General features: G+C 50.0%; 1 protein-coding gene across 1 annotated transcript in view; it reads left to right on the top strand.

Annotated features, from left to right (window-relative positions):
* Positions 1-11159: 11159 nt before the first annotated feature.
* KDM5B (lysine demethylase 5B) overlaps positions 11160-19022 on the top strand; it is a 55816-nt gene continuing 47953 nt past the window's right edge. Inside the window, 1 exon segment of the mRNA XM_017821418.1 lies at positions 11160-11383. Coding sequence (XP_017676907.1) covers positions 11246-11383 — 138 coding nt within the window. The 5' untranslated portion in view covers positions 11160-11245.

The raw sequence follows: 19022 nt of genomic DNA, 5'->3' as shown, positions 1-19022 counted from the left end.
ACCTTAAAGCTCATCTCGTTCCACCCCCTGCCATGGGCAGGGACACCTCCAACTAGCCCAGGTTGCTCCAAGCCCCCTCCAACCTGGCCTTGGACACTTCCAGGCATGGTGCAGCCACAGCTTCTCTGGGCAACCTGTGCCAGGGCCTCCCCACCTTCACAGTACCTTTGAAGTCACATTTCTTCTATAAGTCATAAAAGTTTAGGAAGAAAAATCAGCCTGGTATTAAATGTGAAGGTGCCATATCCTGTATAGGAGCTGTGAACTACCATGGCCAAGAAAGGACAGAGGCTTCTGTCAGGAAAAGGATAGTGCATTAGGTGACTCCTGATCTTACCAGTTTTGTCATGTTTATAAGGATTACTTAAAATAAAAAAGCATTTTCATTTGAACTCTGAAAACAAGGACTGGGTTTATAAGCAAATTTAGCAGTAAAGACCTGAAGAACAATTTTCCATCATACTGCAGGACTCCCTGGAAGGGCTGTAGGGGTTTCTGTGTGTGTTGGGGAGGGGATAATGATTAATCCCTTCCTTCTCTCTGGATCTGAACTGGAGGGAGGACTAACAGTGTTACTTCCAGGCTGTGCAAAGACTTTGATCTACAGATTTCTCCTAAAAGTTGGGCAAGCAGATTAAAGATGTGGAGTCTCAACTGGCTGTTATGGGGAGAGAAACTGAGAGCATGATGAGGTGGGAGAAATTACATTGCTCTGAAGATATTGTAGGTGTTAGCTGATGAGACACTGAGAAATACCAGGACACTAAATAAAAAAATTAAATTAAAAAAACCAAAAACAACAAAAAGAGGAAAAGGGCAAGAGTCATATGAGGAGTGGTGTCTCATGTGGAGCTTTTCAGTGAATTGAGTCTGTCAAACCCTGGTCTCCACCTTTCTTCCATATTCTTCTCCATCTTCTGCCATAACCCCGTTTCTTGGCTTTCTGCAGACTTTCCTTTGCGTGGCCAGCTTCATATGGCATAAAACATGTCCAGCTGTTTATTCTCAGATCCTGTGATACTGCCCTATTTCCTCAACCTTCCAGGCATCGTTCAGGAGCGTTTCCCACTTTCTCTGCAGCACGATTTTGGTTTCCCTGGTCTGTGTCAAGAGCTTGGAGTACTTGGGCAAAAAAAAAGTTATTCTTCTCTTCAAATGTTTACTAGAAAACAATAGCTGTAAATACTAAGTTTGAGGGTCTAGAAAACATCCCAGAAACACTTAGGAATTGCTTTTTTTCTAATACTGAACAGTTTACTAAAAATGCAGGGAGACTTGGGAAGTCTTAAGTGAATTACTCTTTATGAGAAAGAAAGGAGGTGGATCTGACTCCCTGTAAAATGAAGTACTCCAGCAGACTGGATGTGCTCAACTTGGCTTTAAGAACTACTCCAGGTTTCTGTGTGACACCAGTAAGTGTGCAAGGGGTCTCTCAGTTTTGGCCCAATATGTGCAGCTGTGATTGTGTTACATCAGCTGCAAAGCTGAGGGAGGAACAAGGGTTTAAACCTTTCTTTTGGGGGTTTCAAAAAAAGTGGGAAGAGAGGCCTGATCTTAAGCAGGAATATTGAAATTCACTTTATAAGTTTGGGACTGGAGATCAGATGGTCAGGGAGAAATTGAAAAAAAAGTTCAAGCTGACTTCACAGGCTGGGTTTGTGTCCATATGGATGTGATTGGTGCTCCAGAAAGGCTGCCCCAAATGTGTTGCATTAGCCTTTTCTCCCCCTTCAGCTCTGTTCCCTTTGGGAGGTGATGGGTGATGTTGAACTGCCATCACACTGTGGTGAGGGCCTGTTTGTGGCTTCCTCAAGAGCTGCAGTTCTTTTATCTCTAAATAGTTTAGGATTGAAATGGTGAGATGCTGTTGCTGGGCTCTGTCTGCAGATTTCTCTCTGTCTGCTACTTACACATCAGTCAGCTCTGCTACTCGGGCAGTTCATCAAACAGATCAGAGGAGGAGATATTTGGGCAGTCCATAACTCTCCCAAACTGTGCCTTATGTTTGGTGGGCAAGATTCACTTTTCCAAACATATCTCTTTAGTTACCTGTAGCCTGAGTGAGGTGTGCTGGGATCCTTTTGCAATATCACGGGGATTAGGGGAAAGAAGATAAAGGGGAGCAGGGTTTTTTTCTGTCCATTCTAAAGTTAGATTTTTCTAAGTGCCTGTTGAAAGCCAAATGTGTCAAGTCCAGAACTTGCATTTGACTTCAAAAGGCTTAAATTGGGACAAATTATTCTGTCCAAAATGGCTCAAACTTACTGAGACTTTGCTCAGGAGTGACTCAGGGAGCTGGGGGGTCTCAGCCTGGAGAAGAGGAGGCTCAGGGGGGACCTTTTCGCTCCTTCCAAATCCCTGACAGGAGGGGGGAGCCTGGGGGGGTCCAGCTCTGCTCCCAGGGAACGAGGGACAGGAAACAGCCTCAGGTTGCACCAGGGGAGATTTAAGCTGAATAGCAGGGAAAATTTATTAATGGAAAGGGTTGTCAAGCACTGGAAGGGGCTGCTCAGGGCAGTGGTGGAGTCACCATTCCTGGAAGTGCTCAAAAAACACGCGGATGTGACACCTGGGGACATGGTTTAGTCCTGGACTTGGCAGTGCTGGGGGAATGGTTGGACTCGATCTTAAAGGGCTTTTCCCAACCTCAGGGATTGCGATTCTTACCCTGAGGTTTTTATCTGTCATTTCTGTGACTTTCTCAAGACAAGAACCTCTGAGGTTACTGGCTGTCAAGGGTTCCAGTTCCTGTTTCAGAGATGGCTGCTGTGAGGGGCTTGTTGCAGTGCTTCAGATGAGGGAGGAACTCTTCAAGAAGGCTGCCAAGACCTTCAGCATCTTCACGTTACTTTTCCTTTTGTTAGAGCTCTATGGCTGCAACTGTCAAAGGCATTTCATGGTCTTACATCAGCACCACTTGCAAAAGCTGCACTTCAGTCGTTCTGCTGATTGTGGGGATCTTTGTGGCTTTTCAGTTATTTCAAAACCCCACTGTGGAACTTGGCCTGGGTGACTGCTGCTGGTGTGCAGTGTTTCCAAGAGATGCTGGTGTTCCATTTTGAGCCTGGTGGTGTTTCCCAGCAGTTCTTGTTGATTCTGTGCAGTTCTGCACAAGTTGTCACAGGAGTGCCCCGTGCTGAGTTTTATATCTCTATATATTATGTATATATATATATTTTAGATCTTACCTGCTGACTATTGCTGTCCCTGTCCTCCCTCTTGTCTTGCCCATGCAATCATACTCTTACACTGCCTCTGGCACTAAGTTTTATGTTAAATTGGCAAAGAAAAAAAATCTCTTTCTGCAAGAAGGGCACAGTTTTCTTTTGCTTTCATGAACTCTGTGTAAGATTAACTGGGTGCTGGAGCAGGGAGGGAACTGTGGGATACTAGGGGTCAGCTACAGCTGCTGTGAAGCCATAGGCTCCACTGTTCTCTGCTGACTGGGACAGGATGGTTTCTGCCTTTGTTCTTCACAACTTCCATGGTGTGTTTATGTGGAAGGCAGAGCCTGTGCATGCATGGAAGTGTCCCAGTCACGTCGACAGTAAGTTATAGAACAGTTTCTGCCATTGTCCACAAATGCTTTTGAATCTGGTGTTAATGCTTTGCAGGGAGCGCATATGGTACCCAGAGATGGAGGTTCCTGTTCCCTGACTTCCCTCATAATTCCAGCAAAAGTTACTGCCCCTTCCATGCAGAGTACTCCTGTTTCTGTGCAGAGTGCTCCTGTTTCTTGTTTTACTTTTTGCCGTGTTTAGTGTTTATCTTCCTCTCTCTGTTTTCAAATTCTGTGCCTGTTTTTTTTGCTTGTTCACTGCTGTTGCAGATCCAACAGAGTGTTTTGGCTCCAGCTTTGTCTATTAGAGCATATGTGCACTGGCTTCCTTGTTATCACTGCCTGCAAGTATTTAATGTGTGGTAAGTGTGTTGAACCTGCATGTGTTGGCTCTGCCTGATGAGGCTGAGGGGAGGCAGCTTGACCCCATATTAACTTAGACCGTGTTTACTTTGGTTTGGATGTATTAAACACTCATATGTGGTTAGTGCAGACACCTGTGTGCTGATACACCCATTTTTTTTTGCTAATTATAGGTGGTGGCAGAACAAGAGCTTTCCTCACTGTTGTACTTGTGGTCACTAAAGGCTTTTCTTGTTTAGTCTTGTACTTCCTTGCGAAAGGTGCTCTGAAACGTGTTGGAGACTTTGAAATTTTTACATCATCTTCCTCAGATGTGTGGGATTCCAGGTATGAAGGCAATAAGCCAGGCTTCCTTTGCGAAACTCCCTCAGAACTTGGTGCATTTGGAGGCCTGATTTTTTTGACTGTAGAGCTTCTAAATTCTTTCCATTGCCAGGTTGTTTAATCCCATCCTTTCCCCTTTGAATGCCTTCCAGCTCCCCAGCTGGTTTTAGCCCATGTGCCATCTCCCTGATTCAGCATCAGTCTGCCTTGGTATGATTCATGCAGGTTTTTGCCACCTTTACTGACTTTGTCACTTTTGTCATCAGTATTGACTGAAATGTCTTCTCTGCCTTAATTCACGTTCGCCAGTGTACCTGAGTGATCTGCAGCTATTTCTGCACCTTTAAATCCCTTTCAGAAGCAGTTTTTCTATGGTTCTTCACCAGTGAATGAGTGGTTTAAACCCTAAACTTATGTCCTGACTCCTTGTCAGCTTCGGACTGTAAATTTTTAGTGTATTTTAAGTGATCCACGAGGACTTAGATGGCTTTGTGTGTACTTGCTGTTTGAAACCAGGCTACTGGCTAGGTGGGAGAGTCTGAGAGTGTAAATCCCTCTGGAATGCAGGTGTCCAGGCACAAGGATGCCCCAAATCCTGTGCTGTTGCACAAGGTAATGATGTCTCCTCATTGCCTTGTAATGTCACCTTTGGTGTGTCTGGAAGCGAGTCCTGGAGCATGTCTGGGTAACCGAGGGGAATTTTTGGCTGTAGCAGAGGCAGGAAGCCTGACTAGGAACAAGATTTGCTAATTAAACACTTTCTGCAGAAACAGCTTCTTTCCTTGCCCAGGCCTAGGGGTGTCACAGCATGAAGGGACAGGACAGGGGCTTATCTGAGGTGGCACAGGGTGGTGGCTCATGGTGACAGTGGGCTGTGCAGGGCTAGCACAGGGCACAGTCTCCTGGGTTGTGGGGCTTTTACTGCTGCCTCTGCTCTCTCTCTGCAGAAACCACAGCTGAGTTCAGATCCTGCTAGGAGACCAGTCATGATGGCACTTTTTGTTTCACTGTAGCCAAGGGGTTGGAGCAGAGAAGCTGCGTTTTCATGTCTGAAATGCTGTTTTTCTAAGAAAAAAGATATGCTCTGTGGTTTTATGCATCATGGCAAATTGTGTTTCCCAAGTTGCTCTGTTGTTGCCAGGGCTTCACTTTCTCAAGCATTGAGGCCTGAGGCTGAGGCAGTCACCCCAGGCTCTCTGTACAGTCAGTGCAGAGCAGCAAGGGGGGTTTAGGGTGAGGTTACTCTGACCTATTTTAGGCACCTGCCTTAAGATAATAAACTTCAAAGCCTTACCGTCACTGACTGTCAGTGCTCCATTGATGACAAGTCTGTTGTCAGCCTCCACACTTGGAGAAAATCCCACCCACTGCATGTCTTGCCTGGAAGCAGGTTTTGTCCCACACTGCTGCCACTTGCATGCTGAAGCACAGGAAGGTAAAACCCAAATTTGTTGAGTGTGAGTCAGCAGCTGCCCAAGAGTGAGGTGAGGCGTGTGAAACAGCACCTCAACTCTGCATTTTCCAGTGCTTCCCACAGCTGTGGTTTGCTTATCCTTGTTCTTAGGGTAGTCTGGGCAAGGATTTGGAGTAAGGCTTTACTTAGCTTTAATAGCAGCTAATGATAGGGTAAGGGACTTGTAGAATTTTATTAATAAAAGCAATGCCGAAGGCAGTTGCACAACTGCAGGGGAGTTTCATACTGGAGCAGAGGTATTTTATGCCTCCATGTGCTCACCAGCTGTTCTTACCTGGTGTTGACAGTCCCCCCTGGAGCTGTGTGCAGCTGGGGCACTTCCGTCCTCGGCCTGTTCCAGCCCACAGCCCAGCTCAGGTTTCCTGCCTGCCCCCTCAGCACGGCCCCTCCACAGGGCTTCCTGTGCCTGACATCTCTTGCCTGAGGAGTTCAGGGCTGGTGGGGCTTTTCAGGTCCCCCAGAGCACAGAAGAGGTCACAGACAGGGAGCAGGGGCTGAGCCAGCACAGAGAGGGGCAGGGGCATGGAGTGCAGCTTCTAGAGGAAGGGCAGAAATATGTTGAAACCAGAGGTTCTCTTCTAGCAAAGTTGCCAGCAGAGTACCTAATTCTCCATCAAAATGCTGCTGCTGCTGAGCCTCACTTCACCAAGGCACGGTGTGAGACAGGCAGTTCTGGTATGTGGCACCAGAGCAAGAGCCAAGAGTCATGTCTATGAGCTGGGAGCTTTGCTATAAATGTCCATAGCCTGGTATATCCAGAATACTCCATAATTTTAACCAGGATCCTGAGATTTTTCAGTACCTTGACATTAATAGTCCTGTTTCTCAAGGACTGACGTGCATCACCGTCTCTGGAAGCAGCTGGAAAATGTAAAACCCTTCTCAAGCCTTGATGATGACACTTGGACTGCTTTGCAGGTTCGTACAGGCTGCTGCTTTGCCCAGGAAAACTGGTTTGGTTTGATCTGTCAGAGATTCTGCTTACTAAATCTGTTTGTTCCCAGGAACCTATTTTCTTAAAGAGCAGAGAGGCTCAGCACATCTCCCTCCCTGCCCTGTGCTCCTCTAAACATGTAGTACTTTAATTAGGCCAAACTGCTGATGAAATGAGGGCTTTGGCTTCAGTAGAGTTTCAACTCCATATGTGGTGCTGATTGTCTCTGGACATGGCAAGATCTCCTCCAGCTTGGTTCTGGGTTATTCTGGAGTGCAGTTTGTGTAATATTAGCATGTTTCCCTAAGTTTTGTTCACTGGGGAGCCTGTGGGAGCTGCTTGCTTGGCTTGTGCAGTGACCAAAGTGGAGATATCTTCTGTCTGCTCAGAAGTCCAGGGTGTGGTGTTTCCTAAAGCTCTTTTCAGTGTCCTGTTCCAGGCCAATGGTACCAGCACTGGGTGGTTGTTGGAGGAACTGGCTGCAGTACATGTTTGTGCTGTAGTACAGAATTAAACTGGACAGACCTGGGCTGCTGGGATGGAAGGTGCTGGGTGAAGGGAGTGGTACCCAGCTGTTGTCTGAAGAGAAGAGGTGGTCTAGGATGGCAAGGGCAGGTACATAGAAGGGGAAAGACTAGTCTGCCCCTCTACTCTGCTCTTGTGAGACCCCACCTGCAGAGCTGCTTCCAGCTCTGGGATCCCCAGCATGTGAAGGACACGGACCTGTTGGAGGGAGTCCAAAGGACACCAATAAGCAGATTAGTGGGAAGGAGCTTCTCTGCTGTGAGGAAAGGCTGAGGGAACTGGGATTGTTCAATATGAAGAAGAAAAGCTCTGGGGAGACCTAAGTGTACCCTCCCAGTACCTGAGGGGAGCTGACAGGAAACATGGAGAGAGACTACTTACAAGGGATGGAGTGACAGGACAAGGGGGAATGGCTTCCCACTGACACACAGGTTGCCCAGAGAAGCTGTGGCTGCCCCATCCCTGGAAGTGTCTAAGGCCAGGTTGGATGGGGCTTGGAGCAACTTGGGCTAGTGGAAGGTGTCCCTGCCCATGGCAGGGGGTGGAATGAGATGATCTTTAAGGTCCCTTCCAACCCAAACCATTCCATGATTCTGTGATCTTTATTGCAGTGTCTAAGTCAGATACATAAATGCAAACAAGTCAGTATAGGCTGTGGGAACAATGTGCTCCAGGCAGGTGATGGCTGGTGCAGGGGAGTGAAGGGAAGGCTTACACTGGTAGGAAAGTTCACAGTATTGTTCCCATCCAAGAAAACACAAAATAAGTTTTATTAAATATCCCTACAGGCTGAGGGGACTTCCTGCACATAAACAGTGTGTGAGGAAAGCTGTGCTGCACTGGGATGGGCAGGGTTCTCAATAGATGCTCTATTTGGGGCTCACAGCTGGATGAGGATAGAGGAATTGCCAAGGAAAAACTCCCTGATGTGGTGAAGAGTGTTTGGCTTCAGTTGTAAGCCTTGGCACTTCTCCCCTTGGGCCAACCCCTTTTGATGGCCTTTGGACTACGTGTTGGAATCCTGCTCCTTTATTTCTCGCTGTCTCTGCTCGGTCCCTGCTTGGTCCCTGCCAGCCCAGCAGCTGCTGTGTCTCCTGGGTTAACACTGAGCTGCAGCAAACAGGGAAGTTCTGCTCTGCTCACAAATGGAACAGGCTTGGAGAAAACCCATCTAATAAAAGGTGTTAATTAATGACAGCCAACTGAACCATGAAGAAGGAATGCCTGCATTCTCATTCCAACAGAGGGAAATCTGCTTTCCTTCCTGCAGTTTGTGCCTCTGACACTTGGGGAATTGGGTTTCTAAGCCAGACAGTGCTGTGCCACACTAATCCCCTGAACAGAGCAAACACTGCAGATGTCACAGCAGAGGGAAGACAGACAGAAGGCAGCATGCAAAAGTACGCATTTGTGGGGATGAAGTGTTTCTGTTTGCAGATAGCAAGGTGGAAAGACAAGTAAGATACCTCGTGGGATACACAGACCCTCCAGGGCTTCCTGCTTACCTTGAATCTCCATCTTATCCAGCCCTGAGCCACCTTGCCCTCCCTTCAGGGCAACTGCTTTTTATCCTTGGGTCATCCCTTGATCTCCCTGCTCTGCTCACCTTCAGATCTTTGCACCCAGCGCTTTTCTCCTCCATCACAACTTCCCAGGAACAGCACTTGTGTTTGAGTGGTTTTTCATCACAGTCCCATGGGAGGCCTTTGGCTGTGACAGGATTGGCAGAAACAATCCCACTGCATGTGGTCCTTCCAGCTCTGGCAAAAGGGGTCCTCAGGGAGTCATTGCAAAAAGGATTTACTTGCCAAACACCAGAACTCAATGGTGTCCCTGATGCTCTTGGGGATCCTCAGACCTGAAGTCACAAAATTAGTGTTCTCCTTCCTGCCAGAACCCCTCGAGTTTGGGATGTGCGGCTGTTGGAAGGTGATGAACCAGCTTAGTTTTCTCTCCACATTTTGATATTTGGTGATTTATACTGGAGGATCCCTTGGTGTAAACGGAAGTACAAACAGATTACGGTGTGTTTTACATCTGGGGTTGAAGCTTCCTGTGTAAACCTGATACTCTTCTGCACAAAGAATGGGGTACAGAAACTTCTGTCAGCTGTAGGTAAAATTCAGGGAAGAAAATGGCAGGAGCCCCCTGGAAATTGGAGATGTTCCTGAGGGCTGAGGCCCCTCCAGGGCTCCCAGAAGCTGAGCCTGCCTGGCACCATGAAGCCATGTCAGAGTGTGACTCTGGGCCCAACATGTCCCTGCAAGGGTGAGACTGTGAGAGCTCAGCTCCTACTGCTGGTGCTGCTCAGCTTGGGCCACGTGCTGATCCAAGGCAGCCCCTGAGCTGTGGTGCACAGGGGCCTGTGCTGCCAGGCTGGGAGCTGGTGCCTCGTCCCCTGTGCCCTTGGCAGCTTCTCTGAGCCCTGGCTGTGCAGGGAGGTGTCCGACTCCTCCCTATCCCACGGGTGTGCAGCCAGGGAGGGACAGCTCCGAGTGGAGGATCCCTCCCTTTGCCATCGCCTGCACGAACGCTTTACAAAAGCTGTGTCCGTTTTCCTCCCTTCGTTTTTAAGCGAGGACAAGAATTAGGATTGTCTTTAAACTGGCCCTGAGTGCTCTGTGCAAATTTTTGTCCTGCTCATCCCCTCTCCTGGGGCTGTTCCTCTGCTGGGAAGGGCTGTGTGACACGGAGCTGATGGGCTGAGAGTTCCTGCTGTGGGTAAACCGGACCCCGAATCCTGCGACTGCTGCTGAGCCTGGAACTCACAGCGTGTGTGATTTTTCCAGCCGCTGTGAGTGAACGCTTTCTCCGAGTTTTAGCCGAAATTTGAAGCCAGTGAGCGAAGTCTCATGAAAAAATGACACCCGGGAGCATCCTGCGCTCGCCTCAAAAAGTTGCCATTTATTATTTGTTTAACCGGCGGTTGTTACAGCGGTGACCGTAAAACCAGCGAGGCCGGGGCTTTGTTGCCCCGAGGGCCGCGGGGGTCGCGGCCGGGGGTCCCCGCGGGGGTCGGGGGGGCGGTGCCGGGGGAGGGGCGGGAGCGGGGCCCCCCCAGCCCCCCCTCCCTCCGCACACGTGCGGTACGTGCGGCGCCTGCTGCGGCGGGGCCGCCCCTCCCCCGCCCGGCGCCGCCCCCTCCGATCCCCGGTACCGGGGTCGGGACCGCCCCGGGGGGGAGGGAAGGGGAGCCCCGTTAACCAGCGGTGCGGGGGGGGAGGTCACCTCGGGAGCGGGGCAGCCCCTTATCCCCGCGCTCCCGGTGCCCGCGGGCAGGACAATGGCCCCGTTCTGGCCAACCCCCCCCACACACACCCTCCCCCCAACAAAGGGGCCGGGCCGGGGCCGCGGGGGCTCCACGGCCAGGGCAGACAATGCGGCCGCGCGGACGCGCACGGCCCCGCCCCGCGCGGGTGACGCGGCCTCGGCGCGGCCAATGGCGGCGCGCGGAGAGGCTCTTTAAAAAAAGAAGCGCCGGCCGGGGCCCGCTGTCAGCTGTGCGGATCCCTCCGCGCATGTAAACACAGCGCCGGCGGCGCGGGGGGGGCGGCGCGGGACTCGCACCGGCCGAGGGGCCTCCCCGAACCAGCGGTGCTGGGGGGAGCGGCCACAGCGCGGCCGCAGCGAGGGGGCCGCGCACAAAGGCGGCGGGAGGGGAAAGGGAAGGGGGTCGGGGGGAGGGGGACGCGGATTTGCGGCCCGGCGGGGCGGGGGGCACCGGGCAGGATCCGCGGTGAGCGGCGCTCGGGGGGCCTCGCTGTCCGCCGGGCCCGGGTAGCGCGGGGGGTGGGATCGGCGGCGCGCGGGCCGCTCTGAGTTCCGCAGGATCCGCCGTCTCCTCTTCTCCCCCAACTCACCCCCCGCCACCTCCCCGGGGCCCTCCCCGGTCCGGCCCCGGCGCCCCCGCACAAAGGCGCGGGCGGGGCGGGGCGGCCGCGCCCCCTCCCCTGCCCGGGCCGGCGGACTTTTTTCCCAGCCCCGGCCCCCCCGCGGACGCGCACGGAGCGCGGCGGCCCCGGAGATTGTTCGGATCGCGGAGCGGAGCGGCCGCCCCGGCCGGGCCATGGCCGAGTTCCTGCCCCCGCCTGAGTGCCCCGTCTTCGAGCCCAGCTGGGAGGAGTTCGCCGACCCCTTCGCCTTCATCCACAAGATCCGGCCCATCGCCGAGCAGACCGGCATCTGCAAGGTGCGGCCGCCGCCGGTGAGTGCCCGCATGGCGCCGCCGGGAGCGGCCTTTGTGTGGGGCCCGGCCCCCCCGGCCCGCGGCCGCGCAGGTGACCCCGGGCAGGCGGGGCCGCCCCCGCCGCCGCCGCTCCGAAGTTTCACCGGGGCCGCGGGGCTGAGGGGACCGACGGGACCGACCGCTCCCCCCCCACCGCGAAGTGGCTCCCAAGTGCCGGGGGAGTCGGCGGAGCGGCCGCGGGGGCAGCGGGGAGCGGGGGGGCGGCTGCCCCGGCCGGCCCGGCCTCCCCCCGGCCTGCGGGGTTGTCGCCCGGAGCGGCCCCGCCGAGCCTCCGAGGAGGTGCCGGGGTGCTGCCCTCCATGTTGGCATTGTGGCCGTGAGGGGCCGGGGGGACCCGCTCCCCTTCGCCCCCGGCCCCGCCGCCGCCTCCCCCGGCCCCGCCGCGGCCACGGCTCAGTTTTAGCACGGGGAACTGTTCCTCAAGTTGGACAAGACCAAACTCCGCGGCCGTGAGTTTGGCTGGTGGCTCTGCGAGCTGAAGCCTAGACAGACATGGCCACCATTTTAGAATGCAATACACAGTGGGAAGAGTAATAAGCCTTCATCTTCATCATCATCATCTCGGCCGATGGTGTAGTGAGCTCAAAATTGGAGCCTGAATTCTGGTTTCCTTTTGTTGGTCGGCTCAATTTATTGAGAAATACTGTGGCGATCCTAGAATCATAGTTTGTGTTGTCGCAATTGTTAGTTTGTTTAAAGGGATGAACACTCGGGCTGGTGAGGAGAGGAGGTTCTCGGGGTAAAAATATAATTAAACGATGCGTGAATCATCCTTATTTTGAGTGAATTGCTCTTTCCCTAAGCTGAAAGTAGTGCGAGTCAGGGGTGGTGCAGCTGGTTTGAGATAGTTAACATGACGGCAACAACTAGAATGTTGAACAGGCACTGAGTTCAAATCTCCTCCAGCAAGGGGGCAAACTGACAGAGAACAGTTCTGCAGAGTGAAGTTTTGCGAGGGAGACTTTGAGTTCAAAGAAATAATTTTCAGAAACACACACTCCTCACTTTGGTGCGTTAGTTGGTGCTGAGACTCCTGTTGGTGTCCATCGTTTTTCTTACGAATTAAAATAGTCGTAACTTGCTGAATTTATGTCTGAGGTGGCAGAAATGTTTGTAGTGAGTAATGTGATCTCGCTGAGAGAAAGGTGTTTCAGCCCTCTGGAGGAAGAGTCCTGGTTTGCAGTGTTAAGAGCACTCTTGAATTTGTGCCCCGGTAAAATGTGCCAGTGCCCCTTTTCATGCAGGCAGCCAGATGCTAGCAGAGTTAAGGGGAAAGATGGTTTTTGTTACAGAGTCACCATTGAACTTCCGTAATATTTTTTAGTAGAATGATCTTTCTGGGTTGTACATTGTCAACAGCGTTTTAGCAACTGTGAGCAGAACAGAATTTTCTTTTGCTTTTTGGATATTTTTCTTTTTTATTGTTGGGTTTTTTTCCCCTTTGTGATTGTTTAAAAAAAAAAAAGACTTATCTAAAAAAATATCATCTGTTTCTTGGCTGCTTGTGTAAAAAGCCAAAAGCTTATAAGAAAGCTTCTCGCAGGCTCTGTTATCTGTTGGAGATCATAAATCATTTAGTCCTCTGAAGGACTAAATTACTTATTGCAGCTGCATGTTCAGCCACTCTCCTCTTCTCTTCTTGAAGAGGCAGGTATTGCACCAGGTGTTGGACCTGCCTGGCTGCGTGATCAGCTCTTTCTCTGAGCCTATTTAGAAGCAGGATGAAAATAGTTGGAGCTGCCGAGGGCTGAGCACCCGGCAGTTGCGTGGAGTCTGGCTTTGGGAGAGCTGAGCTCCCATGGCTTTATCTCTACCCTGGATAATGCCTGGGATGACTTGTGAAGTGCGTGGTTGGTTCAGCGGCCTGGAGCATAGAGGGAGCTCTTCCAGAGCGACCAGAAAAGCCTTTAAGTTGACGTAGTTCCTGGCCTTCCTCCTGCAATCAGGAGCCGCAGTGAATATTCAGTTATTGTTCTTTTCAGTGTGATCGAGGGGTCTGTAACACCGTGAGCCACAGACTGTACTGCACTTAGCACAACAGTACGTGTGTTCCCACCGGATGCCTTGTTTGGTGATGGCTGAGGTTTGGAATCTTCCTGCATCCGAGGGAATCTCTTGCCGGCGTGCTCAGTCCGGTTACGTGCTGGGGAGCAGGTAGGCAGCACCATGAGCTGTCAGGATCTGTGCTGAGAAAGGAACTGAAAATTTAAAGGCTGGGTTGGCATTATTTTAGTTTAAACTCTGCTGGGCCATTATCAGCAGATGAATTTGTGTTTCTCTATCTGAGCTGCAATATGGAACAACGTTGTGTGAGACTGGTGGTGCCCAGCTGTAGCTTCCCCATTTGCTCATGGCCAAGTCCTTCCTCTGAAGCTGGCTTTGATGCTCCAGCACTGGAGCACACAGAGGAGAGTTCCCTGGGCTCCCAGGGACCGGGGGCAGCGCTTTCTCTGGTCCCTTTCTGCTGGCATTACCTGGGCAGCAGGTGAGCCTGGAGAAAGCCACAGCTGTGGTGGCTTGTCTTGTGTGGCAGTTTTCAAGCACAGTGAACTGTTTCATGAGGGGAGTATCGAGGCAGCTGATGTCCAGAAGATATCTGGGTGGAAGACAGAGGATTCTGGGTGTTCGTGAGATGAAAGAATATCCAGAAATATAACAGAATATAACAGAGGTGTAATTCCTGCATGGCAGTTTCCAGTTGGGAACTCAAGGAAGCTTTCTTCCTCTTCATTCCTGTTCAGTTTGTTTCAGTCATCACTAGTGACTGGGTTTTGCTCTTATTTGGGGATGCTGAGGTGCTGCAGTGACTGTCTGGTGGAGGGTGCAGCAGTGACTAGATCCCTGGCACTGTTCTCCATGGGTTTTTGTCAGCAGTGTGGAGCATGAGAAGGCACTGGCAGCAAAGTGCTGGGCTGAGATCCGGGGCTCTCCCAGCCGTGGTCACTCCTGGGAGTTAACGAGTAGGGATTTAGATTTGGATGGACCAGAGAGGGGAGCTGGATGCAGGGGGGTGGATGGGGTAAAACTTGCTTATAGTCCATGACATGCTGTTCTGTAGTTAGAATTTTATTCTGTGAACCGAAAACATCATTTCTTAGGACTTCTTCCCTTAAACCCAGCAGAGTTTAAGCTAAAATAATGCCAGCCCAGCCATCAAATTTTCAATTCCTTTCTCGGCACAGATCCTGGCAGCTCGTGGTATTCTGGTAATTTGGAATAAACTCAAGTTTATTCCAAAAACTTGTCATGTGATGGGGTGGCCTTTCCTTCTGGAAGCTTTTGATAGCTCTGCAAATCAGTGGGGGCATTTAGGGGAGGGAAATGAAGAATTGCTTCATTGCTTGACAATGGAGTACTTGATTCAAGTAGGTAGTTAAGAGTAATTAGTGGAAGCAAAGAGTCTAACAAATGTGAAATTTAACTTCAAGAATAAAAGGTAAAATGTGGAGCAGGAATAGTATCAACTGCTCCAAGTCTTTCTTGAGGATGGACTCTGCCTTCACTCCATTGTGTCATTGCTTTGCTACTTTGAAGAAGTAACAAATAACGATTACTTAAGCCTTACTTACCATATTAATTAATTTCAGAATACACAATATTGTACAATATACTAGAAACATCTTAACTTTCCCAAGGCCAGGCATGAAAATTGAGAAAATTCAAGCTGAATTTCATTACTCCAAGTAATGTGAATATGAAGAAAGACTGTTAAGGATTCCAAGTATCCCAAACCAGCTGGAATCTGGAAGGATTTGACACTGGAGTTATTGAAATTATTCACTGTCAGTTTTCAGTAAATCCTGGAATGCTGGGGAACTTTCAAGAAGACAGGGAGAATTAACTTCCTTAATGGTTTAAGTTCTTTATGGAGGCAGGAGTTCACCCTATCTCACTCCAGGGTGGAAGAATGGCCGGAGCAGTCCTGTATAATCCTGGAATTCAGAAGGTAATAGTATGGAGTACAACTGTATGAGCACTGGTGTGGTTGAATTACTTTCTTTGTTTTCCACGAGACCACGTATTTGGTTAATTCAGTTGTGTTGTCATGGTCTAGAAATTAATTGTGTTCAATATTTTAATTATAGAAATTGTTATTGTGCAAAATTAATATACTGGATCACAAATTATTTCAACTATTAATGAGTGTTTTTAATGAAGGATCCTTTTCTAATGGTCTCAGAACCTCAGGATAAGGGTATGTAATTTTCACTACCAGTCTAGAAGAAAAAATACATGATTCTGAATGGAGTGTGGAGTTGCTTTAGAGGGATCCCAAATGCCCAATAAACAATGGATAATATGAAACAGTAATCACTTAAGTAGGACTCAATGAAAGGGTTTACCTTTGGAACAAAGGAGCACAGAGCATCTTAGAGGAGGGAGGAGTGTAGAAAAACAACTGTGGATCCCTGTGGAAAGCAGTGCAAGGGTGGAATGGGAGCTCTGGATGAAGCAGTAAGTGCAGCTCTGGAGTGTCTTGGTGACAAATAAGGAGATTTTGCCTCTGTGGTAGCACGAGAGAAGAAAATTTTGCATTCAGGGTCCTGCACTTGTTGGAGGACTTCAAAAAGGTTTGCAACTGGAGAGGGTGCAGAGAAGTGTCAAGAAGGTTCTGCACATGAAATAATGAATTTTGAGAAATTTAACCTTAGCAAAGCCTAAATGGTGAAACTTAAAAGCCCAGGGCTTGAAAGAACTAGAGCTGCTGCTCCAGGGACGTGTTTTGAGGAGCAACATTGATTTAAATGTTGTTTAAACCTCTTCAAGTCTGTTCAAGCTGCTCATTCAGCTGCTTGCTTGATTTATTTTTATGAAGAAAAAGAAAACACAAAACAAAAAACCAATTCGCTTTTGGAGCAGCTTGATTGAGAGTTCTGGCAGTCTCCTGGTCCTGGAGCTGTGAAACAAACCACTGCTAAAACAGGAATTAATGCAGAGGATTGAGATACTTTGTCTGAAACAGGAAGCTGATGGTGATGATCCCTCAGATTTGATAATACACAGATAAAATCCAGTTGATTTTATCAAAAAGAAAACAGAAAGGTAACTCAATTACAATATGTAAGTGAGCTCCTGGGGAGAAACCAGAGGTGCTGCCGTGTCTGCCAGTCCTGGTGAGCTGTGACTGAGCTGCAGGTCCTGCTCAGAGTGGGCCAGGTTCTGGTGTCAGGTCACAGGGTCTTTCTGACTGTGAGAGAATCTGCTCTCAGGGGAAAGTGAAGGATGGTGGTGGATTTGCCGCTTCTGGCACTTTAGGATCAAGAATGGATGGGGTTCAGGGAGGAAGAGATGGTTTGGTGCCGAGGTTCCTGTTCTAGTGCTGTCAGACTTGTGAAGAAAAACAGATTGGTCACTGGGAATTAGGAAATGTTGGCTTCAAATGAAGAACTTGTTACGTTCATCACAGGGGTCGTACTGTGGAATTAGGGGAATTCAGAGTAGGTGATTTACTGATCTCTCTATTTAACAAGAAAACATCAAAAGGAGTATTATTTTAATTTATTTTACTAATGGCAGTGGCTGTGTGCAGTGTTGCTGTGGTCACCATGGTGTGGTTTCTGCTCTTCAGAAACACTGAAACATTGGGGTGTGCTTAAAGGATGATGAGTTTCCCATCCTTGCCTCAGTCTCATTGAGGGATTTTCAACACTCACTCTGTTCAGCTCATTGAAAATTTTAAGATGAAACAATTTAGTCTGGAACTTTCCATATAGGGCAAGAATAACAGATAGAATTTCTATAGGTTTTTGTTTAACTTGAGATAGTCAGCAAGCTAAAAGCTGGAATTGAAGTCTAAAACCAAGCACAGCTTCCCTCCCCATTTTGAAACCAAAGCTGCCAGTGGATGGAACCAATCCATGCCCATGTATCCATTAGAATGTGCCTCCTCTCAAGCCCAAATGAGTGGGTTATATCTGGGGTATGCTGGGGGGGAATGCTACATGAGTGTCCAGGAGACCAGGTTGAACATTTTCAAAAGTCAGGGAGAACTTGTGGGGTCTTGCAGCCTGCTGCCCTCGGGAATGTCTGAGTGAATGGTCTTCACTGGGAGCAGGTGCTTTAGCAGGGACAATGGATGTGAGCAGCTGAAAGGGAGGGTGTTGTGGAGAGCCAGGGCAGTGGGTGGTGGGAATCCCTGGGCAGCCAAGGAGGCTCCGTGGGTGAAGCCAGCAGAGTTGTCCGTAGCTGTTCTGCTTCTATTCTGGTGGCTGGGAAATTCAGGGCTCTTCTTAATCCAAGTTACACTGGGAATAAAATCTAGGTTTGGAAGCTGCCAGTTACAGCTGTGGAGAGGGCACGGACCTACTCCAAGGGCTGGGATGGGACAGCCCCGGGAACAGTCTGTGCTGTCCGTGCTGCTCTCACGTGCTCTAGGAAGCTACTGGGAGATCAGAACAAAGGTCTGTCCTTGGCAGACCTGTGCCTTGAGGGGAGGTGGCAGCAGCTCTTGGGGCCTGGTGTCCTCGGACACCCATGGCTGGGTCTGGCCCCAGTCCTGATGGATGCTCTGCTTCAAGGTCTGGGTCAGTGCTCTGAAGTCAGTCAGGGGTGTGGGACCCCATCCATCCCCAGCTGTTCCTGCAGGGCTGCTCGTACATTGCTTGGTGCTGCCAGAGCCTCTGTATCCATTCCTTGTGTGCAGGTGCCCCCATGGAGCAGAGCCTGGCATCTCCTGTGTGTGAGCCTGGCCACCTGTTGTGTTCTGAGGTTCAAACCCTGTGTGTAGTTCCCATCTCTCTCTGCCTTTAGGTCCCCGATGCTTGAGAATCCTCTCCAGCTCACCTGAGCCTTTCTTTCTCTCCAAGGGTGGAGCTGGCACCAAAACACTGGGATCTAGAGAGGTGATTCCCACTGCACGCTCGTCCTTGGCTGTGGTTCTTGGATGGGAAGGATTTGTGGCTATGGCTGTTCTCCCTTGCTAATCTGCAATATGTAACAGAGCCCAATTTTGTCTCAAATAAGAAATACTCCACCAGGCTTGTTATTGGGGAGTTCTGTGTGTAAGTTGTGTTACTGCACCCACTGTCCCTCCTTGGCAAAGAGGAATTCAGGGATTTTGTTGGAAAGATCACCTCCGCTCAGAATGGCCAAGGAAGGACTGTTCACCAAGGACTGTTCACCACAAACTGGGTTAGCTGATGATTGGAGTTCCCAACTGATGTTAGCCTTTAACAGGGTCAGAGAGGGATTAGTTCCCGTTAGATGGGAGCTTTATGGCTGACCCACTGCCGGGCAGTAATGGGTTTGTGTGGATTCTGCCATCTGAGCTCCCAGTGTGTTTTTAATATAGTCATAAAACCAGGAGACTGAAAGGGACCTCCTGAGTCACCAAGCGTGCTCCCTCCCTCTTGGAGGCAGCAATCATGGAACACCTTTGCCAAGGCAAGATCATAGATGTGGGAACAAAGAATGTAGGTCAGGCTCTCAGGGTGGGCATCCCGGGAAGGGGGGAATCGCTGCAGTTTGCTGAATGAATGTGTTTCTGTGGCAAGAATTGCTAAGATATTCCTTTGGATCTTACTATGAGCTGCTGTCTGGCAAAATAATAAAAGGGATGTCTTTTTCTGTGTCTGACACGGGAGAGATTGCAAGTAAA

This window comes from Lepidothrix coronata, unplaced genomic scaffold, assembly GCF_001604755.1.
Source record: "Lepidothrix coronata isolate B3197 unplaced genomic scaffold, Lepidothrix_coronata-1.0 Scaffold90, whole genome shotgun sequence".
NCBI lineage: Eukaryota > Metazoa > Chordata > Aves > Passeriformes > Pipridae > Lepidothrix > Lepidothrix coronata.
This window is presented reverse-complemented; position numbering and strand designations above follow the sequence as displayed.